The sequence below is a fragment of the Sardina pilchardus genome, chromosome 15 (assembly GCF_963854185.1).
Source record: "Sardina pilchardus chromosome 15, fSarPil1.1, whole genome shotgun sequence".
In the NCBI taxonomy this organism is placed as follows: Eukaryota; Metazoa; Chordata; class Actinopteri; order Clupeiformes; family Clupeidae; genus Sardina; species Sardina pilchardus.
Window position 1 is genome coordinate 25,581,706 of NC_085008.1, and position 27,758 is coordinate 25,609,463.

Consider the following 27,758-nt stretch of genomic DNA (forward strand, 5'->3'; position numbering starts at 1 on the left):
GCTCAATGAAATCCATTTTTTATCGCATGTGTGCTAGTTAAAAACGACGCCACTGATGTCTACGGCAAGTGACAGTGCTGGCGTCTGTATGCGGACTTACTGTGTTGTCTCTAACTATGTACATAAAAGCTTAAGCATGTCACTCCTCGAGAACGGAAAAGAAAAGAAAAGAAATGTCTCTTATTTGAGTACTGCATTTAATGACTGAGTCAGTGGAAGCATAGGAGTCCAATTTCACTCTGATTTTTTTATTTTTCTTCACGACAGCTCCCTACAGATTGCTCAGGCATCCTTGCATTACATCAAGAGCGGCATTCTAAATCACGGCGTGCAAAGTGTGAAGCACGTCGTCGTTAGCGGCGTTAACTACCTTGTTAAAGCTCCGCCCCGCCGTGTCCTTCTCGCTCGGCCTGAGCTCCTGAAGCTGGGCGTCCAGGATGTCGACGAGCTGCTCCATCAGTCTCATGGTGGAGCTGACGTCGCCAGCGAAGATGGGCCCTTTGGTGTGCTTGGCCAGCTCATTGGCAAGGTTGGCCGCGTTCTCCCCGCTCCGGATCTGCAGTGATACAAATTATCCTCTCAGCATGGTTCTGAAAATATTATGTTAGACTATAAGGCTCCCTCCTCTCATTAGAGAATGTTCACGCTGTGAGAGAATAGTCCTTTGCAATACCACTCATAAGCGATTTGGGACTAATTAAAACTGATAATATTCCATGGGTATATTAACAAAAGCTTTTTTTTTGATAAAAGTTAATTTAGGGGCATAAAATCTGGGGCTTTGTCCAATGTGTTTTAATGACTTGCTGTTTTAACTCAAGTCATCATCAAATATTACACTGTTTTAAACACAGGTTCAGGGTTGGAGTATCAGATTAAACCAGCGGGAGGTTCGGCTAGACAGCCCGGGGCAATGTTTTATGTTTCAAATCTCATGCTAGGAGTAAAGGGAACACAATTTGAACCTTGTCATTTAAGACTATTCAGTATTCATCAAGACGTGGTACACAAACAATTACATTTCCATAAACCATAAAGAACAGGCCTAACAAACCTTCTGAGCGACTTGATTGACCCAGTGGGAGGTACAATTACTGAGATCTGGTCCTTTCGGGTTCCAGGCTCCCGTGGCAAGCAGGCACAAGAAGGAGGCAGTGCCTGGAGTATCAACAGCAAGCGTGTTAACTCAGCCAGCCACTCAGCCACAAGCAGTTCAAAACAAATCAATACAATATATGCTTGATTTGCACACAGAGATCTTTAAATAGGCCATGAATGCACACGTTTGATCAAAGACACCTGTTTCAATTTTTGTGAAACAAGACTTTCATTATCCTCGAGATCTTGCCACAAATTATTCCATCATCACGTGAAATGATCATTACAAAAACTAAACCGGAGAAAATAGTTGTTAAATGAATTGTAATAACATAATTGTAGATGTTTCTGTGCAAAAACTACCCTTTCCTCCAGTGTACTGGCAAAGGTTTCTCAACGCAGCACCTCAACATATCCATACAATGCATGCAATATATGTGACTTACAATAAATGAGGACACTTTGTGCTGTGCTGAACTGTATTGTGTTGTGTCGTGCAGTCAAGCGTGCTCATGCTATAGTAGTTGCTAGGCTGGGGCAGTGTGGGGCTGTGCGTGTGAGTATGTGTTTGTGTGTGTGTGTGTGTGTGTGTGTGTGTGAGTGTGTGTGCGAATATATGTGTCAGTGTGTGTGTGTGTGTGTGTGTGTGTGTGTGTGCCTTGGGGCCGGTGAGAAAAACAGGCGGCTCACCGCGGGTCCCTTTGGGGCAGGGCCTCTCCACCAGCATGCCCCTCTGGGTCTGGGGCCACACGATGTCTCTGTTCTCCGTGCTCTCGCAGAAGCGCGCCGGCAGCGGGAACGAGTCCAGCGGGGGCCGCGTGGTGCTCTCGGGGGCGGCCGGCGGCGGGGGCGGCCGGAACACTTTGGTGCCCGCCTTTGGCGCGATGGTGGTGGTCGTCACCGCGCTCGCCGCCGTCTTGGCCACGAGGGTCGTGGTGGTCGTGGTGGTGGTCTTGACCGGTTCCGGCGAGAAGGTTCCTTCCAAAATCACCGGGCCTAAACAAAAAAGCAGAACCAGAGCATTGAGTTGACGGAGTGCTGCTCACCGCCCCTAACACATTCATGTACCAGAGCTTCAAGAACAGCCGTCTAAACAACAAACTAATCAAACGCTGTGACAACTTAGCTATGCTATGTGAGAAATGCATTATGGGAATGCGTGCATGGTCTCCTCTAGCGCTCGCGCGCTCGCTCTCTCCCCCCTGTCCTCATCTCATTTCAGCGCTTCAGCCTGAGCTCCATACCAGGAAATAATTACAGCCAGTTCCTGCTGCCTGACGGAGCTGTGTGCCTGGGAGTCTGAAGCATGCCTGATTAAATTTTGACAGAGAGAGACACCGCTGGTGTGTGTTGTTGCGTTGTCGGAACATAATGTAGACTTTGGCTGCTGCTGCTTTCTTTGGGCCCAGGACATTGTTAAAGCAGGTGAAAGGTAAGTAATGTGATGCCAAGGGCCAAAACAATACACACACGTCTCGGCACTTCTGCTCTCTTGTTATATATATATTTTCAACGCTCAACGTGAGGGAAAAAGGGAACACCATGTTTACTTGGAAAAAACAAGGGTCTGTAGGCGTTTTTCAAATTAGAGTAGTGTTTATTTATCATTGGCTGTCATAGGTCAGACACGCGGGTCGCTCTGAAAAAGCCTGCACACACACATCAGGCAGGACTCGTCTCTAGCATGGGAATAAGCAGTATGTGGAAAACGCAAGTTTCTACATCTCATCTGCTTTTGTTTTTGCCACAATGCAAATGCAGAGTACTGATAGACAGCATGCCGGCTGGCAACGCACCACCAATTTGCTTAACTGCCCGAGTCTGCCATCCGTTGCACCGAATGTGCAAAACAAACTCATAAGACGCATTGATTTGTGTGGCATCTGAATGAATACGTCTATGATTTCAGCACTTCCAAACCCCTGTGATGGAGGCTGCCACTGGAGGAAGAGACTCTCCACCAATCAACAGCTACAGAAGCCTCTGAGCAGGAACTTGGACGCGACTCCAAATTAATATCATGAGTGAGTTCTCTGCCAAGTGTGAGTGTTAGAGGGAGGTTCTGATGGTAATCTGGTGGTTGTTAACCAGCATTCACATGTCGGTGTCTCTTTAATCAAGATGCAGGATTGAAGCAAGTCTGAGCAGCAAATCTGTCAGACCAGCTGCGACAGACAGCAGCACACAAAACCAAACTATCGAGAACATCTCTGTCTTCAGAGTCAATCAGCATAGGAATCAGAGGGAGCGTTTTATGACCTACACAGCTGAGGAATTTGGCTATGGCTGTGTTTGTCACTCTAACAGCAAACATAAAAAGAATGTATGTCAATTTGAGTATTTTACTAAAGCCGCAGAATGAACTTGTCAACTAGGTGTTTGCAGCCTGAACATACTGAAGTGTAAACCCTAGCTAGTAAACCTAGTCTTTCTTACGGCTACGGACATCATTTACACAGCACTTCAGTTGGCCTGCTATTGGGCTACAGTCCGTACTGTAGCTAGATCTCTTTGATGTCTTGGATTGAAGGTTTAGATGCAGAATAACTATGAAAAAAAAAAAAAAAAAAATCGCTGCTCATTCAGATGCTTTCTTCCCTCTTCACTGAGGGAATCTTTCTGTAATAATGATCATTAATGCTTACAGACTAACGTTTTTAACATTGCCTACACGCACACATGAATAATCTCTAGAGTAACGGTTTAAGAACGGAAAAGAAACTATGCAACTAAGTACTGCAGCATTTTGATCCGCTCATGAGAAGTTGTGTAGTTCTCCAAAGCTGTGCATAAAACCCTTCTGTCTTCAGCTGAAACAACACGAGGGGAAAAGCACCATGCAACACTGCAGCTGGCCAGAGACTCTCCACTGGATCACATGGCCTTTCACAGGGCCTATGAATTACTTCACAGCAGTCGAAAATGCATGGCCCTACGGCCTACGCATATAGACTCGCAACTGGAGAGCAAAGAATGTCTTGCTTCGCGGTCTTCCAAATGTTACTCTTTATTTGGATTCTCGCTCTTTCTCCCTGTTTCGCAATGTTGTTTTTATTCGAAGTATGGACAGCATACAGTAAAGCCCATTGCTGATTAATTTAGCTACAATCCATATGAGCAACAGCCATGCTTGAAAGATTTCCTGTATTTTTTCCCTTGATACAGTATCTGCAGCTTGTTGTGTGTAGTCCTTGGCTTCTGTCAGTGCATCTTACAAACTGATCAAATATTAGATGCATATTTCTATGTGCAACAGAAAACCTGGCTTGAAGCCCAGATAATAAATAAATATATGTTTAAATGCGGAATAGAAAACACATCATTGAATGAATAAGCATAGGCAAATAGGGCACATTTCCTACAATCTATGTCCTAAGTGGTTTTGTCTTCCGGTTATCCTTCTCCTAAACTCTCTGTGCCTATCTACAGTATATATAACATGGTTACAGTATATCATAGTTACATATCTATAAATCTATATATCTATATAAAAAAAACACATTTATTACATTCTGTCAGACGGAATTCACATTATTAATTAACATGTGTGTTCACCACTGAACTCAAGTAGACCTTCACATATGTGCTGTTGTGGAGAAAAATCTGAAAGCTCCACTATGAGAACAGCTATTTGAATTCACTTCAGATATCCTACGCCCACATGTTCATTTGTATCATAAAGATCTGTTGAGGCTTAGCTATCATCCCTTGATAATGTCAAACGACTAGACTGGATCCATAAACCTTTGTTTTCTTTAAGACACAAAGATACTAATCTAGTCAGCTAGATTACAGCTGGTGAGTCTGACTGACATCAACCCCAGCAGCTCATAACATTAGATTTTAAGCAATGCACTGCTTCAGATTAAGTAATTATCAACACAATCTAACATACTGCAGATGAAGAATATTAGTAGCTTCAGACGCATGTGCATTATTAAGTCTACTAGTGTGTATTACTAAGCCTAATAGCCCTGACCAAAAATATATGGTCTTCCACCTAGGTTATTAGACAGCTATTTCTACATGAAGTTAAACGCACCAGCATTTTTGATTGTCTTAAATCATGCAAACAAACAAGAGCCTTGCTTACCTACTCAATTATTAAAAGGAGAGCTGGCGGTAATGCTTCTCTCAAAAAGAAAGAAGAGGCCGGATTGATGAAAAAGAGCCGTCTCATTTTTAGTCAGCTGCATATATATAGGCAATACCTTGAGATTCTCATTATCTGGCCGGCAGCCACCGGGCTTTTTTGTAAAAGTCATTTTTAAGACCACCACTGACACTGAACACACTGCTGAATGCTGCCTGCATGTCTTAATTGCCTTATTTGTACTGGAAAACTACATGGATGCTTTACAGAAATCAATGTGCAGGTCATTTGTAAAGGAAAGATAAATACATCAATAATCCCTCTGCTATTTGGGTCTTTATGCTACCCTGCTTCTTCCCAATATAAACAGATTGAGATGATAGTAAAGGAAATATCACTGTTGATCAGAAGTAATCCGAGAGTGGTCAACAAGCCCTAAATTGCGACACAACAGCGCAATTCCAGAGGGTAAATTGAGCGCTTGGTGAGTTAAATTTAGTAAATACCATTACATTAAAAACTGGCATCCAGCAGGACCCTTTAAATGAAACTAGTCCTTAAGCCAACAATGGGATGAAATGCTGTCCATCAAAAATACAGTTTTGGTCAGTTTCTCTTTTAATTAGAAGGGTCATTTGAGTTATGAAGTTATCATCAATATACCGCTCTTTAAAGTACTTTCAACAAAAAGCATTTAAGACAAGCAACATTTAACACATGTCTAACACACTACACTTTCCAAACTCCAAAGTCTCCTCCGAATTTAAATTAGTGTTCCTATTACCACAACATGAAAACTATTGTACACTGAGCACAATAAATAAAACAACAGCCTATTAGCGCTAGATTCATGGACGATTACCCTCGAGACTGGGGAAAGGCGCCTCACAGCGTGTGCACTGCCCTGAGACAAAATGCAGAGTGCATCTTTGAATTAGCATGTAACTGCTATCATCAGTGCTGATTACTGATGTAATTAATTCTTTTACTGCTGATCTGGAGGAGTCCAGACGTTGGGGCTGGGGCTGGGGCTGCGCCGTGTGGAGACGCGGGAGGCCTGCGGGCGCTGCCTGGACGGCTGGCTGGCTCCACAAGTCCATGGCGAGAGCGGAGCCAGACGCAGACCTCAGCAAGAGGCACGAGCCGCCGCCCCCCCCCCCCCCCCCCCCCCGCCATAAGCACATTTCTGTCTCCGCTGCGGCCACTTAGGTGTAATCTACACGGACATGTTGTTTTGGAGACCGCCTGTTTCAGACGGGGCCACAGATGTTGGCCTGGCATCGCACAAAGCCATTTTGCCGACCATCTTGATTCAGTACGCCCATATTTTACTGGACACTATCAATTCCTCCACTGACTTAAAGATGTGAAACTATGTGCTCCGGCATGCTGCTCTGAATAACTGTGCTATTGTTCGTAGTTAGTGGGGGCCACTATCATGGCATCTGAGGCAATCAATCAAAGGTGTGTTATTGTTATGGCGTAACTGGAAACTAATTAACTTTAGATTGATGATGCACGTCTACAAGTTTGTATTTAATGCTTCATTTTTCCCCCTCAGTCTTTTTCAATGTACAGTGTAAATACACACCTCTAAATTATGGACGTGATGCAATCAGAGAGGACTGTGTAGGACCTTACTATTAGTTCAGCTATTTACAATTAGCTTGTTATTGCCTATTATGTAAGGATAAAAAATGGATGTCAGACTAGCAGCAGAGAGTTCGAGTACCATGTTTGAAGAGCCCTTGGAGCTCTGAGCTTGTCTCGTTCCATCTGTGGGTGTGAACTGACTGCCTATGCACTTCTTTCTGGAGATTTCTCTCTGAGTGACAGTGCATTGAGAGCATGCTAGTTCATCACCAGGCCCAATAGAAGGAGATTAACGGGGCTCATAGCATAAAGTCGCTCATTAGTTGAGTGTGCATACATCAGGGCCTCCCTCTCTCCCTCCGCTCTGCCAATTTATCTTGAGCGACTAATCATTTCCGTGAGAAATACTTAAATAAGTAGGTGACAGAAAATCACCTGGAAAGTTTCACTTTATATTCTTATGTTCTTAATGTCAGATTATTATCTATCCCCCCCCCCCCCCCCCAATCTAATAATTTATTTATTTCGATACGCTTCCGGTTAGAGTTCAAAGAAGAATCAGTGACCTGACAGGACAGTAAATCCAAGTCTTTCATCAAAACACGACACAACAACATATAGGACAATTTCAATTCCAGAGCACCCTGCTGGGCTAATTGAGCCCCAAACTATGTCATTCTGTCATTCCAGCTGTACTTAAACCACACACATAACATAAAACATATACCATTCAACCATCTAACCTGGCTCATGAAAAATGTCCCTGCATGTTTTATATTTATTTATTTATTTATTTCTGTCTTGCTCCTCTGCAATGTGTTCATTCATGTTGTCTACCATGTTTGTAACATACAAATTCTAAATCCCTCCCCAAAATAATAATAACAACAAAAAAAAACCTCACTGAACTCATCCAACTCACTGATCTGGTTCCATCATGGCTTCATGTATGATGCACTACTGTAGCTCCGCTTAACATTTTACTACACTGATAATAATAATAATAATACAAAAAAACGAAAAATGTCTTTGCTACTGTAAGACTTTGGCCAGTCTAATCTGGTGAAACTCGCTTGACCTTCAGAGCTTTACTGCGGGTATTACACGCTCTGTAGATAAAGCCATGTGGAAGGATTAGAATGGTTAGTCTTTTTTTTTCCCCGACTGTTCCGCTGGACTATTTGACACACATATTCAGTCCATCTTCACCCCAGTGTGTGACACTCCAAATAAAGATAGAACACTGTAATTGCTGTGACCTTTCAGATGGATGTGTGTCTCAACGCAGCTGCCTGTCTCTTCTCTCTGGCACCCAGCAAGTGTGTGTGTGTGTGGGGGGGGGGGGGGGGGGGGGGGAGTGTGAACTGTTTGTTTAAAGACTGATGGGGAATTGAGATTAAACTCCATGGAGATGTGATCCGTGGTTGCCCAGAGGCTGTTTGCGTACCTGTCCAGACAGGCTTAATTTCACCGGCGAGGCTCCACGGACTCGCTCGCTAGCGGGGAGGACTGGCCGCGGCTAGCGCTACCACTAGTGCTACTGCCCCGTGGGCCTCACCACGGGAGATGTTGTTGGCCGTCAGCGGGAATCCCCCGACGCCAATCCCTTATGATATTGTAACCGAGTCGGCGAGATGATGTTTACTTCTGGGCCACAGTGCTTCACCCCCGTGATGTTTACGGCACTCCAGAGCTGGCGCGCTCGACTCACACGTATTAGATTCTAAATTAAAAACCAGTCACTCATGACACTTGACACACAAGACGGCTGGCTATCTAAGGAATACCAACACAACTAAGTAATGGACAGTCAAAATCCCAATACTGGAATTGCAATTTATGGTGATGGGATGCAAAAGAGGAATATGCAAAACTACTTACCGTTGGCTGGATCCGGCGGTCCGAATACGAGATTATATCGCAACACGTAGAAATTATTCCACACATAGAGCTGGTTATCTCTGGGATTGTATTCCACCGCTGCTATGTACTGGTACTGATTGGGAAAGTGAATATCCACAAACTCTCCGTGGTTGAGATTGGTGTTGTAAATATAGTCGATGACACTCTTGCTGAATTCGCTCTCGTTGTCCTCGTAGGTGGACCTGACCACGTAGAGCACTCCGCAGATCATGAAGGCGTTGGACGCCGAGCGCTTGTCGTACGCCGTCTCCCATGTGGCATCGAATCGCAAAGTGTAGGGGTTCAACTGGCTAATAACAATCATGCCATTGTTCTGCTCAGTAGCGTAGATGACCCAAAGGCCACTCTCGTCCACGGCCAAGTCTATGTCCGTCTTGCCGCCCCACTTGTACGGGGACGTGTCGTGGTAGTTGGCATTGTTAATGATGGCCTCTCCGCTCTTGATTCGGGTCCGGAGGTCAAACTTGACAATGTTGCGTGTTCTCTCTTTGTTGAAAAACACAGCGCCGTCGTACACCACGAAGCCAGTACCGTCAACCCGGTGAGGGAGCTTGTACGTGACAGTTTGCCGAGAGTTTTGGAAGTCGTCGAGCGACGAGTACTCAATGAGCGTGTCTGTGCGGTACGGAGTCCAGGGCATGAAATAGACCTTGTCGCCTGCTTGGAGCGGGTCTTTGCACCAGGAGCCGGCTTGCTGCTCCGCCTCAAAGAGAAAGGAAGGATCTCCGACAGCTTTCAGAGTCCCGGGACAAACAAAAACTAGCAATGGGGAGAGTAGAACAAGAAACAGATTTTAGCGAAGCAAAACAAAACAAAACGAAACAAAAAAATAACACAAATTACGGCCCGGGTAGCAGCCGAGACTGGCCCCAATCTGGCCCTGATATGGCAGAGATTTGGTTCTGATATGACGGATTTGGCCCAGATCGGGCCTGGGGTCTAACAAACAGATGCCACATCAGGGCTAGATCAGTCCCAGCCCCAGTGGCTATCTCGAGCTATTCATTTGAAATTGAGGTCTAAAGTCATCTTGATAAATGAGTTGTCCGAGAGCAGAGGGGACACACAACTCATCAAGTGGCCAAGATACTACATCTAGCCAACGATCACAAGCAAGAGCAGGAGTTTGGTTTTGTGCGTAGCAAGAAAGAATAAAAAAAGAGTAGGTAAGTTATTAAACATATATATGATTAAAAAAAAATTGTGCTTGTCTGAAATGAAACAAACCCTGCTTCATGGACATATACAATAATGAAACCAAGAAAAGGGACGGCATATACAACAGGGAAACGTAAAGGAAAATAACTTGTCCTGTAAATAAAAGAAGCAAACTAAAAGACCAACAATAAAACACAAACAGGGTCTCAAGGGCAGGTTTCAGCACATCTGTACATATGTATTCTGAGACACTTGTCATTTACAGCACATGGTGTTCTAGACCTGAGAGGTACTGTACGTAATGCTTACAGTTACCATGCTCTACAATGCTGTACTGATTTCTTTAGCACTTGGTGATTTGTTATTTTTCTATTTTTTTACAGTATATAGCCCTAGCCTACAATATGTGTCCTAAAGTCCTCTGAGCATGTAGGTAATAAATGTGTACGAGACAGCAGGTGAGAGGGCGGGAAGAGAGCAGACAGAGGACAGCAGAGGAAGGGAAGTTCAAAGGTCAGGGAAAAAAACCTGTTGCCATGGCTGCATATGGGGGGGGACAATGTAAATACTTTGCTGAATGCAACAAAAACAAGGCACCCATGGGTGAACGAAAGAGAAAATCAAAAGACCCAAAGAAACCTAAGCCACTACTGCCACTAGGTAGCCATAAGCTTTCTGTGTGTCTGTGCATGCTGAGGGTATGCTGTACATAGATTTACTTTAAGGCCATAAGGTTATGATACAGGCTTTTGCTTTTCATATCTCCTGCTTAGCTTGGACCAGCAGACTAGGGACAGGAGGATTTCAACCATATGGCACAAAACAAGGAGCTAGGATTTGGATTGTGTCAGTCATTTACCTTTTTGCTCCACTTCTATTTTACGCGTTGGTAGAGGGAGTGAAAGGGTGCAAGGAAAAAAAGAGATTAACATGAATTAACTATCATCTCTGTGGTCAAATATGCAGTAGCACAAGCACATGAGACATGGACACAAAGAAGAATAGCTAGTTTAGTGCGGAGGAGAAGAAGGCAAATGAACATCAGGCAAAGGTGACACAGACACGAAAGGAAAAAGGTGGAGAGAGTAAGATAGAGAGAGAGAAAGAGAGGGAGAAAGAAAGAGAAGGGTCAGTTAATCTTCACTCCATTCGGAACGCCAACCTAAAATCAATGGATCCTAAAGAGTCACATGTCAGAAAGTAGAGGCAAGGAAAATTGTTAGTGTTTACATTACAAATACATCCAAGACAGACATGGCAATCTAGACCCCAAGAGAACATAAGGTAGCCCAACTAGACGCCAACCATAGAACAGAAACCAAAACAATCTCACTCTAATTTATCAAGCTAAGTTATTGTCATGAGTCAGACGTAAAGGAGTATGACAATTGTTTAAAGGCACTGAAAACATAACATATTGTACTCATTAAAAAAATAAAATATACTGCACTTATACTTAGCACTGAACATGAACATAAATCTGAATGTGTTTGTGAATTAAACTCAGCTATTCAAATGACTCAATCATCACAATGACTAAACTGCTATTATTTCACAGTTTAGTTTTATAGATCTATTTTTCCCCTCATCAACAAAGCAATCATGCTTTAAATACAACCGCAGAGTCACACTGTGATGAAGTGTTTGAGAAAGGAGAAAAATATGTTCACTAACATGTACACATCACACAACTGTCAATAAGAAATAAACCAAGCAAAAGCCTTCACTCTAGTAAGAATATCAAATATACATAAAACAGAAACCTAAGCTTCGGCTCACATGCAAAAGGACTGAACACACACTGAGCGGAATTGTGTGCAGATTATATATAGATAACGGAATATGAGAGAGACACTGTTCTCAGTTAGTGTACACTATTTGTGCAAGACAATGCCTTTAATATACATCAAACAGTACCCAAGTTAAATTCCTAGGAAATCGTAAAAAGGGGCAGTGAAGTTGGAATCAAAGAGAATGAGATAAAACCAGCATGGCGATCCATAACTCTGACTCTCTTTCAGGCACAAATGCCGGCCTTTTGTGCTCTCTTCAAAATGAAGCAAAGACGATTGGGAGAGAGGTTTTCACATTGAGGTTTTAAACCATGAAACACATCATGGTTGAAACATTTCATCTCAGATATCTATGGCTTGTCACACTATTTGTGGTAGCGATGTGTGATCTAACTGCAGTATTCAACAAGTATCGCTGCAAGACTCCGAGCTAGTGTGCAAAACAGCTTTTAACAGAGAGCTGGCAAATGGGCCATTCTTTGGATTATGATTAACAATTACTGGGGAAAATATAAAACTGAAGCAAATACATGAACACTTCACTTGAGAGCCAATTAAGTTCAGTGAAAAATGCTACATGTGCTTGTGTACTCTGTCTTTTGCATAGCCTACTTGCTAGCATATACGTCTCATGCTAAATTGCACATTCACCCTACTCCATTTACTCAATTTTCCCACTCAGTAACTGTCAAATGTGATGTTAGGAAATTGCTGCTCTCTGCTTTGAATGAATGGACCGTTCACGTTCACTTCGATGCAAAATGTGCAGTGATTACTAGTCGTGAAGAATCTCAGCGCGATGTTCTGGGAGATCACCAATCATCATGACTCATGGAATGCCTTTCATCCAATCAGAGACGAATAAATAGTTCGACCAGACCCAACTGTTGCGTAACTTTCACTAACTAAACAACTTACAGTAGTTGATACAACATGAGCAATGCTTTGCATTGTGGGTCGGTTAATGCATTAATTAGTCTGTGAAACTGCATTAAGAAAGCATAAGTAATGTTTAATACTGAAGCTCATGGTTTCTTTATGTTCATCAATGAATTATGCTCTGCATTCAGAAACTCTCCATATCAATCATCACATTGCACAGAGGAGTCACGGACCTCACTATTGCTGAACACTGAGTAATATTAATTGCTGTAGTCAATGCTATATTAAGGTTAACTACTGCATTTAATTCATGTTAATTAAGTGCACCCTGATGTAAAATCCTCACTATGATATGTAAAATCTGTTTTGATTCAGGAGCTGACATATGTTTCAAAGAGATATCTTCTGCATGATAGGGTCCTTTTATTTCTCTCACTCTCACTGTGTCTGTGTGTGTGTGTGTGTGTGTGTGTGTGTGTGTGTGTGTGTGTGTGTGTGTGTGTGTGTGTGTGTGTGTGTGTGTGTGTGTGTGTGTGTGTGTGTGTGTGTGTGCTGGTGCATGTGTAGAATGTGATGTAGATAGCATTTAGCAGCAATTGTGGCTTCCAACACGGTCTGACACAGTGAAAACAATTGACAGAGCAAATTATCCATCGCAGCCAGCAGGGAATAAAATGGGTTAGTGTCTCTGAAAAGGAAAAGGAGGCAAAACAGCAGCCCTGGACAGATATGAGGAGAGAAAGCTTGTTATCTGGAAAAAAGAGGGAGAAAAATCAACTGAAGTCTTACATGGTGGAAAATGAGTCTGTCCTTCTGAAGCTGCTGGGGGAAGAAAACATTTAAAGAAAATGTAGGCAGGAAATTGAGGAACTGCCCACCCCTCGACACCACCACCCCACCTCCCCCTATCATTGCAAGGATGCCAGAGTGTAACCCCAGACTTGTAGCAGAGAGACAGGAACCTAAGGACCATATTCAGAAAGTGGTGCTTTGGTGGGCATTGCCTCCCTTTATGTTTTTATGTTGCGTGTGCGTGTGTGTGTGTGTGTGTGTGTGTGTGTGTGTGTGTGTGTGTGTGTGTGTGTGTGTGTGTGTGTGTGTGTGTGTGTGTGTGTGTGTGTGTGCGTGTGCGTGTGTGTGTGTGTGTGTATTGGGAGAAAGTCACACCATAGGATGTCTATTATAGTGTTGATTTGACATATTGCCATTTTACAATGAATTTGTAACATACATTGTTTTTTTTTAATACCAGCACTGAGAAGACACTTAAAAAAAAAAAAAAAAAACGTTTGTATTTGCAATTACTAAATGCTCATGAAGCCATTCCCAAGCATGCTTTGCCATCTAAGCTGCTTCAGCTAACCTGTAACCCCAAAAAACCCTCCTAAATATGTTTTTGTGCGCAACTGCTTGTGGCCTGGTGTGTGTGGTGGGCTGGTGAACATCCACTGAACAGTGCCGCAGCTGTGATCCGGATCTGTACAAGTTCTTAGCGCTGCGTACGGCTGCTGACAGGTGACTGAGATGTCTCCAGCCCAGCCCAATTATTTCCACTCTGAAATTTCTTGGCCGTTATCCAGTGGTCAGGTAGAGAATGGCTGAACCCATGTCGATGCACGATGCTGTTAAATATATTTTTGGAGGCGTGATGGGGGCGTACGAATATCTCCGCTTCTCTCAAAATAACGGCAGCAGTACTTTCATAAAAGCTTACCGTATTCCTAATTATCTGCTAATATGACAGATGGTAGGATCATGTCTTCTTTAAAGGGGCTTTTTTTTTTAAAAGCAAGAACAAGAGTCAAATATCCCAACCATCTTACGTATTTGCATTGAAATGTTTTGATTAATCCTGAGACTGAATCTTATTAGAGCAACAAAAGTTTATCTAGTTTCTCTTTTAGTGAAAACTACATCTCGTTTATAATATACCGGTAGTCCAGTTGTCATATGGCACACAGACTATGTTGGAAGGTGAATATTAGAAGTTGACAGCCGATTTTTTCCCCTCAAACTCAGAGCAGTTTGCCAATTATTCACAGGCACCAGGGACAACACATACTGTAACACATATGGTTAGAGGGCCGACCCACACTGCCCCCACACACAGCCCTATACGGATAAGATGCTCAATGCTTAAAGATGTCCATTTAAGATGAATAACACACTGCACGTGCCACTGGTTAAACAAACAGTGGGCAGCCGTGGTGTACTGGTTAGCGCATCGGGCTTGTAACCGGAGGGTTGCCGGTTCGATCCCCGACCAGTCCACCACGGCTGAAGTGCCCTTGAGCAAGGCACCTAACCCCTCACTGCTCCCCGAGCGCCGCTGGTTGGGCAGGCAGCTCACTGCTCTGGGTTGTGTGATTCACCTCACTGTGTGTTCACTGTGTGCTGTGTGTTCACTAATTCGGTTAAATTGGGTTAAATGCAGAGAACTGAATTTCCCTCACGGGATCAAAAAAGTATATATTCTATTCTATTCTATTTTTCTAACAGCTACTTAGGCAGGTTGGTGCACAGTGAATCTCATCAAGATGTGTATTAAGCGTATGGACCTACCGACACATCATCTTATAGCAGGGGCTTACTTAAATATCCACTGTACAGTACATCCAAAACATTAAAACACAACTGAACACAACTATCCAACGTGATACTCTTTAGCACTGTTGCCTAACACACTTTGTTATTAATTATACTTCACATTACCAGATTAAACAGATGGTATGCTTAAGGAGTGTGTTCGCCGTCCAGCTGCTCTCGTATTGGACTAGTCACTTGTAGCGTAATCTTACTCTCAATCCTTTGTGATTTAAATAGCTTTACTTTTCAGCTTTGTTTGATGCTACAAGGGCTTCAGGTACTGTAACAGACAGGCAGTTGTAAAACCACAAAGCCATGTTGATCATTACTCTGTTAAGTACCTCCCAAATCCAGTGTATTCTGGTGCAAGGCAAATGTAACTTTTTTTTGTTGCTGTGAGTAAATGTCAGTTTTTATTCCATTTTGGGGAGAAAACAAAATTGGGGAGATTATGTTTTCCCTAGAAATGTCTTGAAAGCGGAAATTTCATTTTTCTCCAACATAGTTTGCTTGAAGGCTTCAGAAAATTCATTTAAAATCATCTTTCCTGACCTTTACCATTCTTTTTGAGAACTAGAGTGGAACATTAACAGTGTGAATATAGTCATTTCCTGTATGTATAAACTGCAGGACAGTGTTTTATACCAGTTTTAAAAAACAAAACCATATTAATAACCATATTAACTGCCCCGTGTTTTAACCTCATAGCCGAAGAGATTTTGCAAAATCAATGTATAACCTCGGCTAACATTTGGGAAATGATGGTATGTATCGAAAGCATTGCTGGTTGAATGTTAAATAAGGGCGGCATGCTAACATAGTTCAGTAGTTCTGTAGGAGTAGCAGAGCTGTGTGTACCAGTCAAGCTATTTGTGCCATTTGCTGCCAATACATGGCAAAACATGGCACAATTTATATCTTCTATACAATCTTCATTTGTATATGTCCCAATGTAGGTGTTCACAGGCACCCAAACACTATTGGTCTTTGTGTGCAAACTATCACTTGTCCCACTGCTTCACATTTCTGGGACAATTTAACAATTGAACTATTGACTGCAGCGTCTGTTCACCGTTAGCGTGCATGTGTGAGTTCAGGAATCAGGATTCATGTGACATTTTGTTTCTTTTTGTGTTATTCTACTGATATCATACTGCAGTTAATGTCAACCGGCACATATTTAATGGCTCCTTATTTTCTTCCACCACCGTACAGCAGTGTTTGTGTATTTGTGCATGTGCACACGGGAACGTTCACTCACGAGTGTGAACGAAATGCTCGAGCAGCGCTGTTTTGTCTCAGGAACTATCTTTTTGTGATGCTTTGTGAATATGGCCCTTGATCACCTGACTCTTACATTCTTATGTCCTCATGCCGTGTTTCCCCCTCAAGCCTCAGCACATACATAACCTCGTATGTCACTCCTATGTATTCCACTGTGGTATGGATGTGTGCATATATTATGTTAAATTGGCTTACATAAAACATGTGATACTTTTGGTGTCAAAAGCAGTACATGGTTAAAGAAGGGAAAAGAAATCTGTCAGAACCGTGGCAGGGAAAGTCACATTGGAATTTCTCCACTCTGCAGTAGTGATTAATCATAACAGCACAATAAAAGGAGTGGATATGAATGTAAAATGGAAAAAATAGACAAAGAAAGAAAGAAAGAGACTCAAGCCTGTTGTTAATGTTGAAATACCTTATATCTAATGGGGCAAAAAATGATACGCTCTTCTATGCTGTATATATTACCCTGACAAAAATGTTCCAGGCTATACATTAGAGACAGTTTGGAGGGAATCTAATAGCTGTCTATTGTCTCATTAGACAAATTTAGTTTTTAGAGAAACATGCTTTATGTTACATATTTCAAAGCACTTTCTATCTGATGTAAGAAACGGTTAAGAGAAAATATTTTACAGGCATATGCCTCTATTATGCAATTAAAACATGATCTAGGGCAACTAAACAAGATGCCTATTACACATCATTGAATGGAGGACTCTTAATAATTATTTTGCCTAAACATAAATATATATATATATATATATATATATATATATATATATATATATATATATATACTGTATATATTTTGTTTTTACTGTAACTCAATATGTGGAGCCTCTAAATGGACAATGTTTATAATTACAACTAAACTTTAACTTACAACATACTGTACATAGTCATAGTCTGGAAAATGTGGTAGCAAAACTGTGCTATCATCTTTTACAGTCCTGACTAGAACTGGTTTATTTGCAGCATTTGAATATGAAAAGTGACTGCATTTAGCTAGACCTTCTATGATTGCTACAGTATATGTGCTACAGCAAACAAATCCACTTAAGCTGGATTATAGCACGTAACACATAACCAAATAAAACAACATGTGCAGCCATAGAGGTGCGGGAGAATGCTCATACTTACTATAAGGGACACATTCGTACTGGACCTCAAGGTATTTGTAGGTCCCTGGGCAAGGGTCAGGGAAGCTGTCCGCTCCTGTGAGGACGATGCACTGGGTTTTGTTGTTGCACCTAAACAAGGAAGAGAAGGACACACATTGTTTAGCCTACATGGAGAATTATGATGGGACTGGCTATCTATTTTGGGTAGATTTCAGTAAGAGTATATGATGTATTTTTAGGCTACGCGGGCCCAAGAGAAGCATATAATCCTCCTGCCGGAGGTGGTCTGCCTCCGAATCAAAGCCTGTTTCAGTCTGACGCTCTGAACACTCCGAGGAGACAGACGTGGAGAAGTGTTTTTGCCTGATAATATGCTGCCGATAGCCAGCTCCTCGTGAAAATAAACACATAAAAGTTCATCAGCCGCTTTTTTTCTGTCTAAGTTTACGGACCCCACCTGCCATCAACCCATCGCTTTATGACCAAACTGAAGGCAGTAGATAGTGGAGGCGTTGATTTCTTTCCCGGCCATTTGAGTGAGATGAAAAAAAGATAATGTCATCAGATGAAGGTATTTTGAGTCCAAATGGGCTTTAAGGAGTCCACAGCCCCATCACATGTGATACCATCCCATCCCTCAACACCTCACACAAACAGACACCCCTGAGATGACTCTGCCTGGTCCCAGTCGAAATAAGCAAATGGAAAAATATGCTTCACACAGTGTAACCACAAGCACAAGCAGAAAGACTTCATTACTGCACCACTCCCTATATATCTCAATTTAAATGTGAGGCACCAAGACAGTGCCGTGGTGCCAATCCAGGTAAAATAGAAACGAACAATTGACAGCCAGTACGCATAACAGCACAAAGGCTTTTGACAGGGTCGGCTATCATGCCAGTGTGCATCTGTGTGTATTCTTTTGAATAATATATCTTTACAAAAGCCAGGGGCTTTATTAAAATCTTAAAGGACAGGGGAGTGGCGTGGGGAAATGGGGGTCACATGCAGTAGCACACAGACTGGGGGAAATTCACTTTGAGAGAGTTTCTACTTTGAATTTTAATCCAATTTGGGCCGATTGGCCTACGAATGACCCCGCCTGACTCAATTTCCGTGCTGATGGGAATCAAGGCATCATCAAAGTCCAAATCAAATCATCTTGGGTGTCCCGTTGATCAAACGTGCCACTACAACACCAATTGGTACAATATACAGCAATCAGAATGCATAATTGTTGAATGGTTTTGCATGCTGGCACATGTTCCCATGTCTTCCACTGCCACTCGGCAGAGAGGATCGTTGCAAACTAGTTGCTTGGTGCAGGCGGTAAAAGGAACTGACAACTTGGATTGTGCAGTCACTGTCAACAGCCAGACAGACTAATTAACTTTGCCCGGACATCCCTTGATCGCTTATTGCTCTCATGCGCTCCGTCCGTCCAGACAAATCTGGACACGCAACAGGCCGAGCTCTAAGAACAGGGGTCTGCTCTTTTCTCTGCTTTGACATCCAAAGCCTTTCATATTGAAGAAACGCATCCAAAACATATCATAAGCATTGGAAATCTATGACTGTTGACTGTGTGTGTGTGTGTGTGTGTGTGTGTGTGTGTGTGTGCTTGTGTGTGTGTGTGTGTGTGTGTGTGTGTGTGTGTGTGTGTGTAGGTGTGTGTGTGTGTGTGTATGTGTGTGTGTGTGTGTTTGTGTGATGAAAATCCTACACAATCACAGCAATCTTGTTTTTTTGGTGTGCATGTGTGTATGTATGTGTGTGTGTGTGTGTGTGTGAAAGAGAGAGAGATAGATAGAGAGAAAGAGAGAGAGAGAGAAGAGAGAGAGAGAGAGAGAGAGAGAGAGAGAGAGAGAGAGAGAGAGAGAGAGAGAGATGCTCTTCCTAGGCTGTGGCAAATAATACCATGTACTGGCGTTAATCAGGTTTATTTTGTTCCATTACTCCTTAATCTGACACACTGTAAATACCCCCAGTATCATTTGTACAACAGGTTCAGGCCGATGGCATGAAGTGCTGAATCACTTCAGTGAACCATGCAAGCCTGCCACTGATAATGGTGGGATCGGAGAGGATTATTGTTAAATCAGATATTAGGAGCATCCTGGGACAAGGACATGGCTGCATAAATAACAACACCATTAATAATAACGATTGGCTCCACTGTAGACGAGGAGACTCGCTGAGTCAGGTGAAAATATTTGAGGTTTGCTTAAGAAGCGGGGTGATGAAAGACAAAAGTCACTTTGTTTATCATTTTATCGATTTTTTGATCATCTACTCTTCCATTTGCATTTAACGGAGGCTATGCAAAGCAAACATAATATGTCAATTACATTACAGTGCCACTGTGCCCAGATGAACTAGGGATTAAGTGCCTCGCTCAAGGGCACAACAGTGGAAGCCAGGAATTGAACCCACAACCTTTCAGACTACTGTGTTCCTAGGCACCAGCTAGTCCTCACAACAGACTGGGCTAGCGTTATGAGGAAGCACACCATCACTTGCATCTACCCATTTGGCAGATACTTTATTTATCAAAGAGCACCTTGCTCTGCTTCTTGTTGAATGAGACTCCAGTGCAGCTCACGTCACCATGGTTATGAATGCTCTGGTTGTTTTTGCTGTTGGCCTTGCAAGTCTTTTGTATATATTTTTTAAACTGAATCATTGTTGATATTAACATAATACATGTGCAACAATACCTGACCCCGAACCTTTTGGCACATATCAAAAGTAATCAGAGACCACAGCTTTTTCAAATCGAGACTCAAGTTGAATAAAAAATAAATAAATAACATATGATGTTCACACTTCACTCACATCTCCATGCATCTGTTTAGCAGACACTTTCACTGAAAGAAAGTGTGAGTTCAAGGAGGGTTTAGATTTCCCTTGTACTGTACAGTATGTGTTTTTTTGGGAATCAAACCAATGACCTCAGTGTGGCTGTATGTTTCAGCTGCAGCAACACAGGATTGAATTACCTCTGTGACATGATTTTGAAGGCATCTGGGAGGTAGCAGTTGATGTTCTCCATCTGAAAAGGGTCAGCATCACAGATCTTGTCGTCTGTTCGGCCGTAGTTTGCCGTTTCGATCATGATGACATCACTTCCTGGACAGCGGAGATCGATTGGGTAACCCTCACAGGACAACTCTCTTCTTACTAATCCGAATGGCAGCGCGGCTCGGCTAAAACCTGCAACAGACAAGGGAAGAGAAGAGAAAGGAAGAAATCTTTACTTCAGAGCGAGGGAAACGAGACATCAAGAACAAAACAATAGTCCTACTTGGGAACCGAGAATAGTGTGTGTAGATGTGGGTTAGTGTGGGTTAGTGTGTGTGTGTGTGTGTGTGGGGGGGGGGGGGGGGGGTTGTACTGTAGGAAGGATTTAGAGTAAGGGATTTTATATTGTTTTATTTAGAAAAGCATATTTAAGGTTTCTTCATTTGAACATATTCGATTTCCTCTAAACTGGGTCTATCTTTTCTGTGCTATTTCGTCATTGCAAGTGGCCTCTTGAGTAAATTAAAAATCAATTTACAACAACACAATAAATCAAGTCAGCTTCAGTACAACTGTTTTCAACCATTCCATTCGTATTGTTCTACATAGACATGAAAACAATAAGCCTAATGATACCAGAGCCCAATTCCATCAGAGAATGACCTTGCAGCTTTTTTTGTGTGTGTGTGTGTGTGTGTGTGTGTATGATTCTAATACCGAGTGATTTTTGGCAGTAAACATTTTACAGGATGTGTTTGTTTTCTATCTGTAAACAAACAAGACAAATAAGCATCTGAAAGTCTGCAATTTAATCCACTTCAATCTTGACTGCTGAAGACGAGACAAAAGCTGCGCAGAAGGGAGACGTGGAGGGGTGTGTGTGTGTGTGTGTGTGTGTGTGTGTGTGTGGGGGGGGGGGGGGTAAAAATCAATAATGTGTCTTTGTGCCTCACAAACGTGAAGACTGTCAAATAGTGGTGGTTAAAGGCAAAGAGACCAATTTCAGATCATTTTGCTCTCCATCAGCAGATGGCTGTGCAGATGCTTCTGTCAAACACTGGTCAGAACTATCAAACCCTAAAAGCAAACCAGTCTCCCTGTGCATTCCACGCGCCATCATTTGATTGCCAGGAGGCTATTTGCTTTGTTTAGTCCAAAGCGAGCGAGCAGTGAAAGTCATTTGGGATAATATGAGGCATGCATTCCTAAAACCATATACACATTAACACCACCATTTTGTAGGATCACCGGCTCAACTCTATTCAAACCATATCCACAAACTAACAATAGGGCCTGGAGATGACTTTTCCATCCTAATGACCTAAATTCATTTGGATTTTCGTTTGACTCGATAAGAGGTCATATGAGCCCTCTACGGATCAATGAGGCTTTGCAGGAACGTCCAGTGGACTGGGCTGCGTTCGCTTCCCTGCGCTGCTCTGCGCTGGCCTACATTCCCGGGCCGCGTACGTACGCGTGGCCCTGGCCGTTTAACTCGCTCCTATAAGTTTCACTTCCAGCACGCAGGCCAAGTCATGCCATGAAATCACTCATTTATGGTTTACAAATGAGCTCCTCCACGCAGTGATTCGGGAGGCGTTTTCTGGCACTTGGCTCTCGCATCGAAACCACATTTAAAATGGTGCACCTCTGCTCCACAAAAGGAAACCAGAGGATGTTTGTGGGAACAAGAGCGGCCTCTCAATAAGCAGTGCTGAGTGAGTCGTTAGGAATGTGTTCCCCCCCTTCTTCCTGGCGAACAGCCTTTAAATGCACAACCATACCCTCCTCGTCTTTTAGTAACAAACTAGCAATGAGACACCATCGCTTCCTAGCTAATAGCCTGGCAGTCCACTCCGTGTATTACGAGAGACAAGGCTGGTCAGAAATCAACTTTCAAAAGGCTGTGAATTGATTGGGCCCGCGGCTGAACTACTTTCTCACCCCCGTGTAGACTCGGCTCGGGAGGACACGAGGGTGACTGACGAGAATATCTATGAGGGGAGGGGAGGGGAGGGGAGGCCAATGCACTGGCAGGCCCACGGAACACATAAACAAGAGCCAACTCACCATGAGTCTGCACTCGTCACCATTACAGTGGACCCTAATCTATGTGTACATTTAAATAGATCATCAAAATGGCCTGCAGTGCTATGGCATTCTCAGATGTACTGGATGCAGTCCAAGTGCATTCATATGTAGTTTTTACTGCCTACCCAGCTGACAGCAGTTACTGGTGACTATCGCGGAGCCATATTAAGAGCTTTTCCACTCTAACCAACTACGGCATTGTGAGGTGACTTACTGATTATCAATATCTGCTAATAAATACATTTCAGTACATCCTCAAGAAAATATACAACAACCCTGAAGTAGGTAGTCATGAGTCATGCCTCAACTTGGATAAATATACCGCAATGGTGAATGGCTCATTCATCTTCAAGAGTATTTTCATGAAAATGGAGGAACCACAAACTAAAAAAAAAAAGGCAGAACTTCATCATTTTGCGCCAGGTGTGAGATGAAAGGAAGTTGTGTTTTTATTGGCTGGTTTCGTTTATACAGTAGGCTAGTCCCCGCATAAAGTCGAGGTGAAAAGCGTGTGAATGTCTACCCGCGCCCGGTGCTCTTGTGCGGCTGCATTTGAAAAGAGGCTGCAAGCACCCGTACGATTCCTCTGACATTTCCAACAAGATGATTTCATTAGCAGGCAGAAGAGGACGCATAAAAAAGTCAATCTGAAATATATTAAGACCTCAATAACATCCACCAAAAAACGTGTTCCTCACTAAAGTAGGCTATGCAAAGCTGCCTACTTTAGTGATGAGTCGCATTCCTCCATTTTAATAAAGCCTGTGCCAGCTTACGTTGAGAATCCCTCCAACACCCATCATTGACATGGCACAGAGGTCTGTCCAGTTTACCAAATTACGGTATGAGCACCTTACACCTATCGATGAATACAGTACGTACTTCAAACGCACGCACATACACAGCATCTAGAAATTGCAGCGCAGCACTGAAAAGACTGAAGCTCTAAAAACATCTGTTTTTACTGAGTTACTTTTGTGGCTTTTTTTTTGCAAATGACTTTATGTTCTTTGTTGGGACAAAAAGAAAACACCAGAACATCAAATTCTACTGAAAAACCACAGTCTTATAAAAAGAACGTACACAATATAAAATGTAAGACATAGTTTAGAAAGACTTTGTAATTTAAAAAAAAACTAATCTGAACAGCATCCAGAACTTTGATCAATGTTTTTGCTTTTGGTTTTCAGAGAGGAACAATAATCATCATAAAAACTGTACTCTGCTCCATTTAAAGCGACCTAACTCTTAAGTCGCATTGTGATTACATGGAATGCTCTGTCCCATTTCCATGGCAACATGTCCACTGCTGCCAAGATCAATGAGATCCCCTTTCCAGCTTTGTCGGCACCTCTGCACCCCATCATGCATTCCAGTCACTCACACACACACAAACACACACACACACACACACACATACACACTAGCACACACGCACTCACGCACGCACACACGCACGCACACACACACACACATGCACACAGACACACAGACACACACACACACACACACACACACACACACACACACACACACACACACACCTTTCCCTTTTTTGCCTGCGTCTGGGCCAGCCAGCGGTGGACTGAAATCAGCTGGTCAGAGCCGTGCCCTGCTGGCCAGCTCTCCATGCCTCTCCTGTCTCCATAACTACAGACGGCTGCACAGTCTCAGTGCCACATTCACTTGCGCAGATTATCATCTGGCCAAAAGTTCAAAAACTCATACTGCAAGGGAGCACAGGCAATTCTATTGTTCACAGAATTACAGGCAGTAGCCTACTAGTGTTTGTATGAGTGAGTGTGAGCGAGTGTGTGTGAGAGTGTGTGTGCGTGCATGAGTATGTGTGTATTTTATTGCTTGTGTGTGTGTGTGTGTGTGTGTGTGTGTGTGTGTGTGTGTGTGTGTGTGTGTGTGTGTATGTGCATGTGCATGTTTGTGTGTGTGTGTGTGTGTGTGTGTGTGTGTGCATGTTTGTGTGTGTGTGCGTGTGTGTGTGTGTGTGTGTGTGTGTGTGTGTGTGTGTGTGTGTGTGTGTGTGTGTGTGTGTGTGTGCGTGTGTGTGTGTGTGTGTGTGTGTGTGTGTGTGTGCGTATGTAAATGTGTATCCCATGCATGGCTACCCAGAGCCACAGGGCTGCCTGCTGACTGATATATATCACCTCTGTTGTGACATTGCACTCCTGTGCGCCGGAGCGAGGTGACGAAGACATGCTAATGCTCTGACATATTGCCGTCTCTTTGGTCATATTATATTTTAATCTCCGCTACAAAGCAAATCAGCTGGAAAGTGACCATCTGCCAGGATATGAACATCACCGAGGAGTGGGTAATTAACAGAGGATCTCCCTTTTCTCTCTCTCTCACACACACGCACACACACACACACAGACACACACACAGTGATAAGGATTGTAATCATCATCTCTGCGTAATCACCCTTAGTCAAAACATATCCCCCAAAGTTTTGTCCTAAATTTGTGATTTGGCATACAATTTAATCTGGCAGATTTGCTGCCAAATGCGCTCAGGAATTGTAGATTGTGGTTCATAATTCAGCCCCTGTGAGCCTGATGGGGCATTTCCACTCTGCTGCCAACCCTCAGAGGAATTCCGTTTCCTCGCACTTTTCTACACAAAAATGTTCCTGAAGTCTCCCCCTTCCTGACACGGCACTCTTCCCTACTGGGATCAGCAGAGAGAGAGAGAGAGAGAGAAAAAGAAAGAGAGAAAGAGAGAGAGAGAGAGAGAGAGAGAGAGAGAGAGAGAGAGAGAGAGAAAGAGAAAAAGAATCGGGCCGCAGACAACGATGATGCCTGTCTTCAGCAGTTAATGCAACTTTGAGTCCGATCTGCCCTGACATCCGCTCCCATCTCCGCTGAAAGAGCCCGCAACACTCCGCGGGCCGGCATTATTTCATACTTTTCCGTGGACAAGGTCGCTTGCTGAGGGGATTTACTAGGGGGGTTGGGGGGGGGGGAGTCTGGCATATACAATGAGTGGGGAACCACGGGCGCCACAGCTTGAGTCAGACAGGTTTTTCCTCCCCGATCCTCATCACAGGGCGCAGGGGTCTGCACAAGTCAGAGGAAATCTCATGTCAAGGCCTCCTGCTCCCGCTACCACGGCCTCCACACCATAATCCAGCAATATCCTTCACAGGAGCGCCTTGTCTCCAACAAGTCAGGTGTCACCGACACGGCACGGGAGGAGGTGTGGGGGAACTGGAACCATGTGCTGAAGCACTCTCGTCACACAGAGAACCATGTGCTGAAGCATCCTCGTCACACAGAGAACCATGTGCTAAAGGCATCCTTGTCACACACAGACATGGGAAGTAGGTGGGATTTGTCATGAACAGGAAGCAATGCTTGCTGTTTATTTACTACAGTAGTTGTTATATAGGCCCTTGATTGTGGTATTTACTTGATTAGTTAGTTAGTTAGTTAGTTACACTTGATCCGTATCTTGAGAGGATTCAAATGTTTGAGCGAGATGTCATTCAGGGTAAAATGTGAAATTGAGTCTTAGTCTTTCACATCTCTCAAGTCTGTCTCTGAGAGGTGTAAGGAAGGAGTAAAACTTCAACATCCAACACCATTTTTCATTAAAGTGAGACTATTTCTGGGTCAAAAGAGTAATAAACAAGCAGTATGCACGCATGCTACACACACACACACACACACACACACACACCAAACAAAACAGTGAATCCAAACATGCTTGTGAAAGAGAGGCCTCTGAATGCTTCCCTTCATGGCATATTATCCCCCCCCCCCCCCCCAACACACACACACACACACACACACACACACACACTCCTCCTCTCGCTCTGAGACTGCTCGGCACCAGGCGCCCCCACCTCATTTGTATTCCCGACTAGCGTTCGCCTCGCTTCATTTACATCTTTTTCTTCCATGGCAACAGCAGGTGGGCTATCGGGAGCATCTTTGATATAAGTACGGACCTCTAAAAAATACCTTGTCATTTAACACAGGGCAGACATCATACAAAAAAAAAAAAAACACACACAGCCCCCACCCCCATCCCCCCCACCCCCCGCTGCTTCCCGTTCTCTCGCCGAGGTGGGCCGTTTGAAGCAGACATTTTCGACTTGTTTGGCGGCGGTTTAGATTGCATCTGCATGCCACGCCACCCACTCACCCGCGGACCGGCGGAGGGAATGCGCCAATACGCACAGACAAATAAGTGCTCTCCCTGTACCCACCCGGCCTCCTCTGCCTGCTATATTAAGTACACGCTCGCTCTGGGAATATAATACATAACAATCAAATCAGTCATATGAAATATTGGAGCAAACGCTTTGAACCATTTTATAGAACACACACACACACGCGCGCGTGCGTGCGCGCGCGCACACACACACACACACACACACACACACTGCTGACACTATCTCTCTCTCTCTCTCTCTCACACACACACACACACACACACACACACACACACACACACACTGCTGCCACTATCTGCTCAGATATGTACATAAACGCTGTCTGAATGTGCACAGTTGTGTGTGACCAAATTAACCTTTAAGCTTAATTAAGCACAACGGGACTCATCGGGTTCAAGAATACCTCTTTTGAAATGCATTATTGACAGAGCATTGTCCACATACGCCAGCAGACCAATTTCACACAAGAACGTAGTGAGCGAGTCCAACGTTTTAAAAAGGCCCAAGGGGCTTCTGGGTAGGCTGTGGGGTAGCTGCACTCATGAAGTCAATGTGTCCTCCCCAAATTCTGTGGTTTCTGTGTCCTAACCATTGGCAAAGGCATGATTTAAATATACCAGCAGAAACCCCGTGAGGCTGAGAGGAGTTATTATGGAATCTAGTTTTCAACGATCTTGTTCTTCAATTCTGCCAATAGCTTAGAAATATGCAAGCAGAGAAAACATGTAAAGTCATTATGTGTTTTATTGTAACGGAATAAATCCCCATTGCCAGTAAATCAGTAGTTGGCACCACATTCATAATTTACCCGAGAATCATTCACGAGTTTGAGTGATGGCAAAACAGCTCCCACTTATTTAAAATTCATCCTTCTGCAGTCTGCAGGTTGGGATTCTGGATATGTATCAGAC

The 27,758-nt window shown here is 43.4% G+C and overlaps 1 protein-coding gene across 1 annotated transcript in view; it reads right to left on the bottom strand.

Moving 5' to 3' along the window:
- adgrl2a (adhesion G protein-coupled receptor L2a) overlaps window positions 1–27,758 on the bottom strand; it is a 60,116-nt gene that overhangs the window by 24,195 nt on the left and 8,163 nt on the right. The window contains exons 2-7 of the mRNA XM_062556269.1: window positions 20,540–20,753; window positions 17,557–17,666; window positions 8,666–9,466; window positions 1,789–2,094; window positions 1,055–1,158; window positions 371–556 (exon numbers count right to left, since the gene is read on the bottom strand). Coding sequence (XP_062412253.1) covers window positions 371–556; window positions 1,055–1,158; window positions 1,789–2,094; window positions 8,666–9,466; window positions 17,557–17,666; window positions 20,540–20,753 — 1,721 coding nt within the window. The remainder of the gene's footprint in view (window positions 1–370; window positions 557–1,054; window positions 1,159–1,788; window positions 2,095–8,665; window positions 9,467–17,556; window positions 17,667–20,539; window positions 20,754–27,758) is intronic.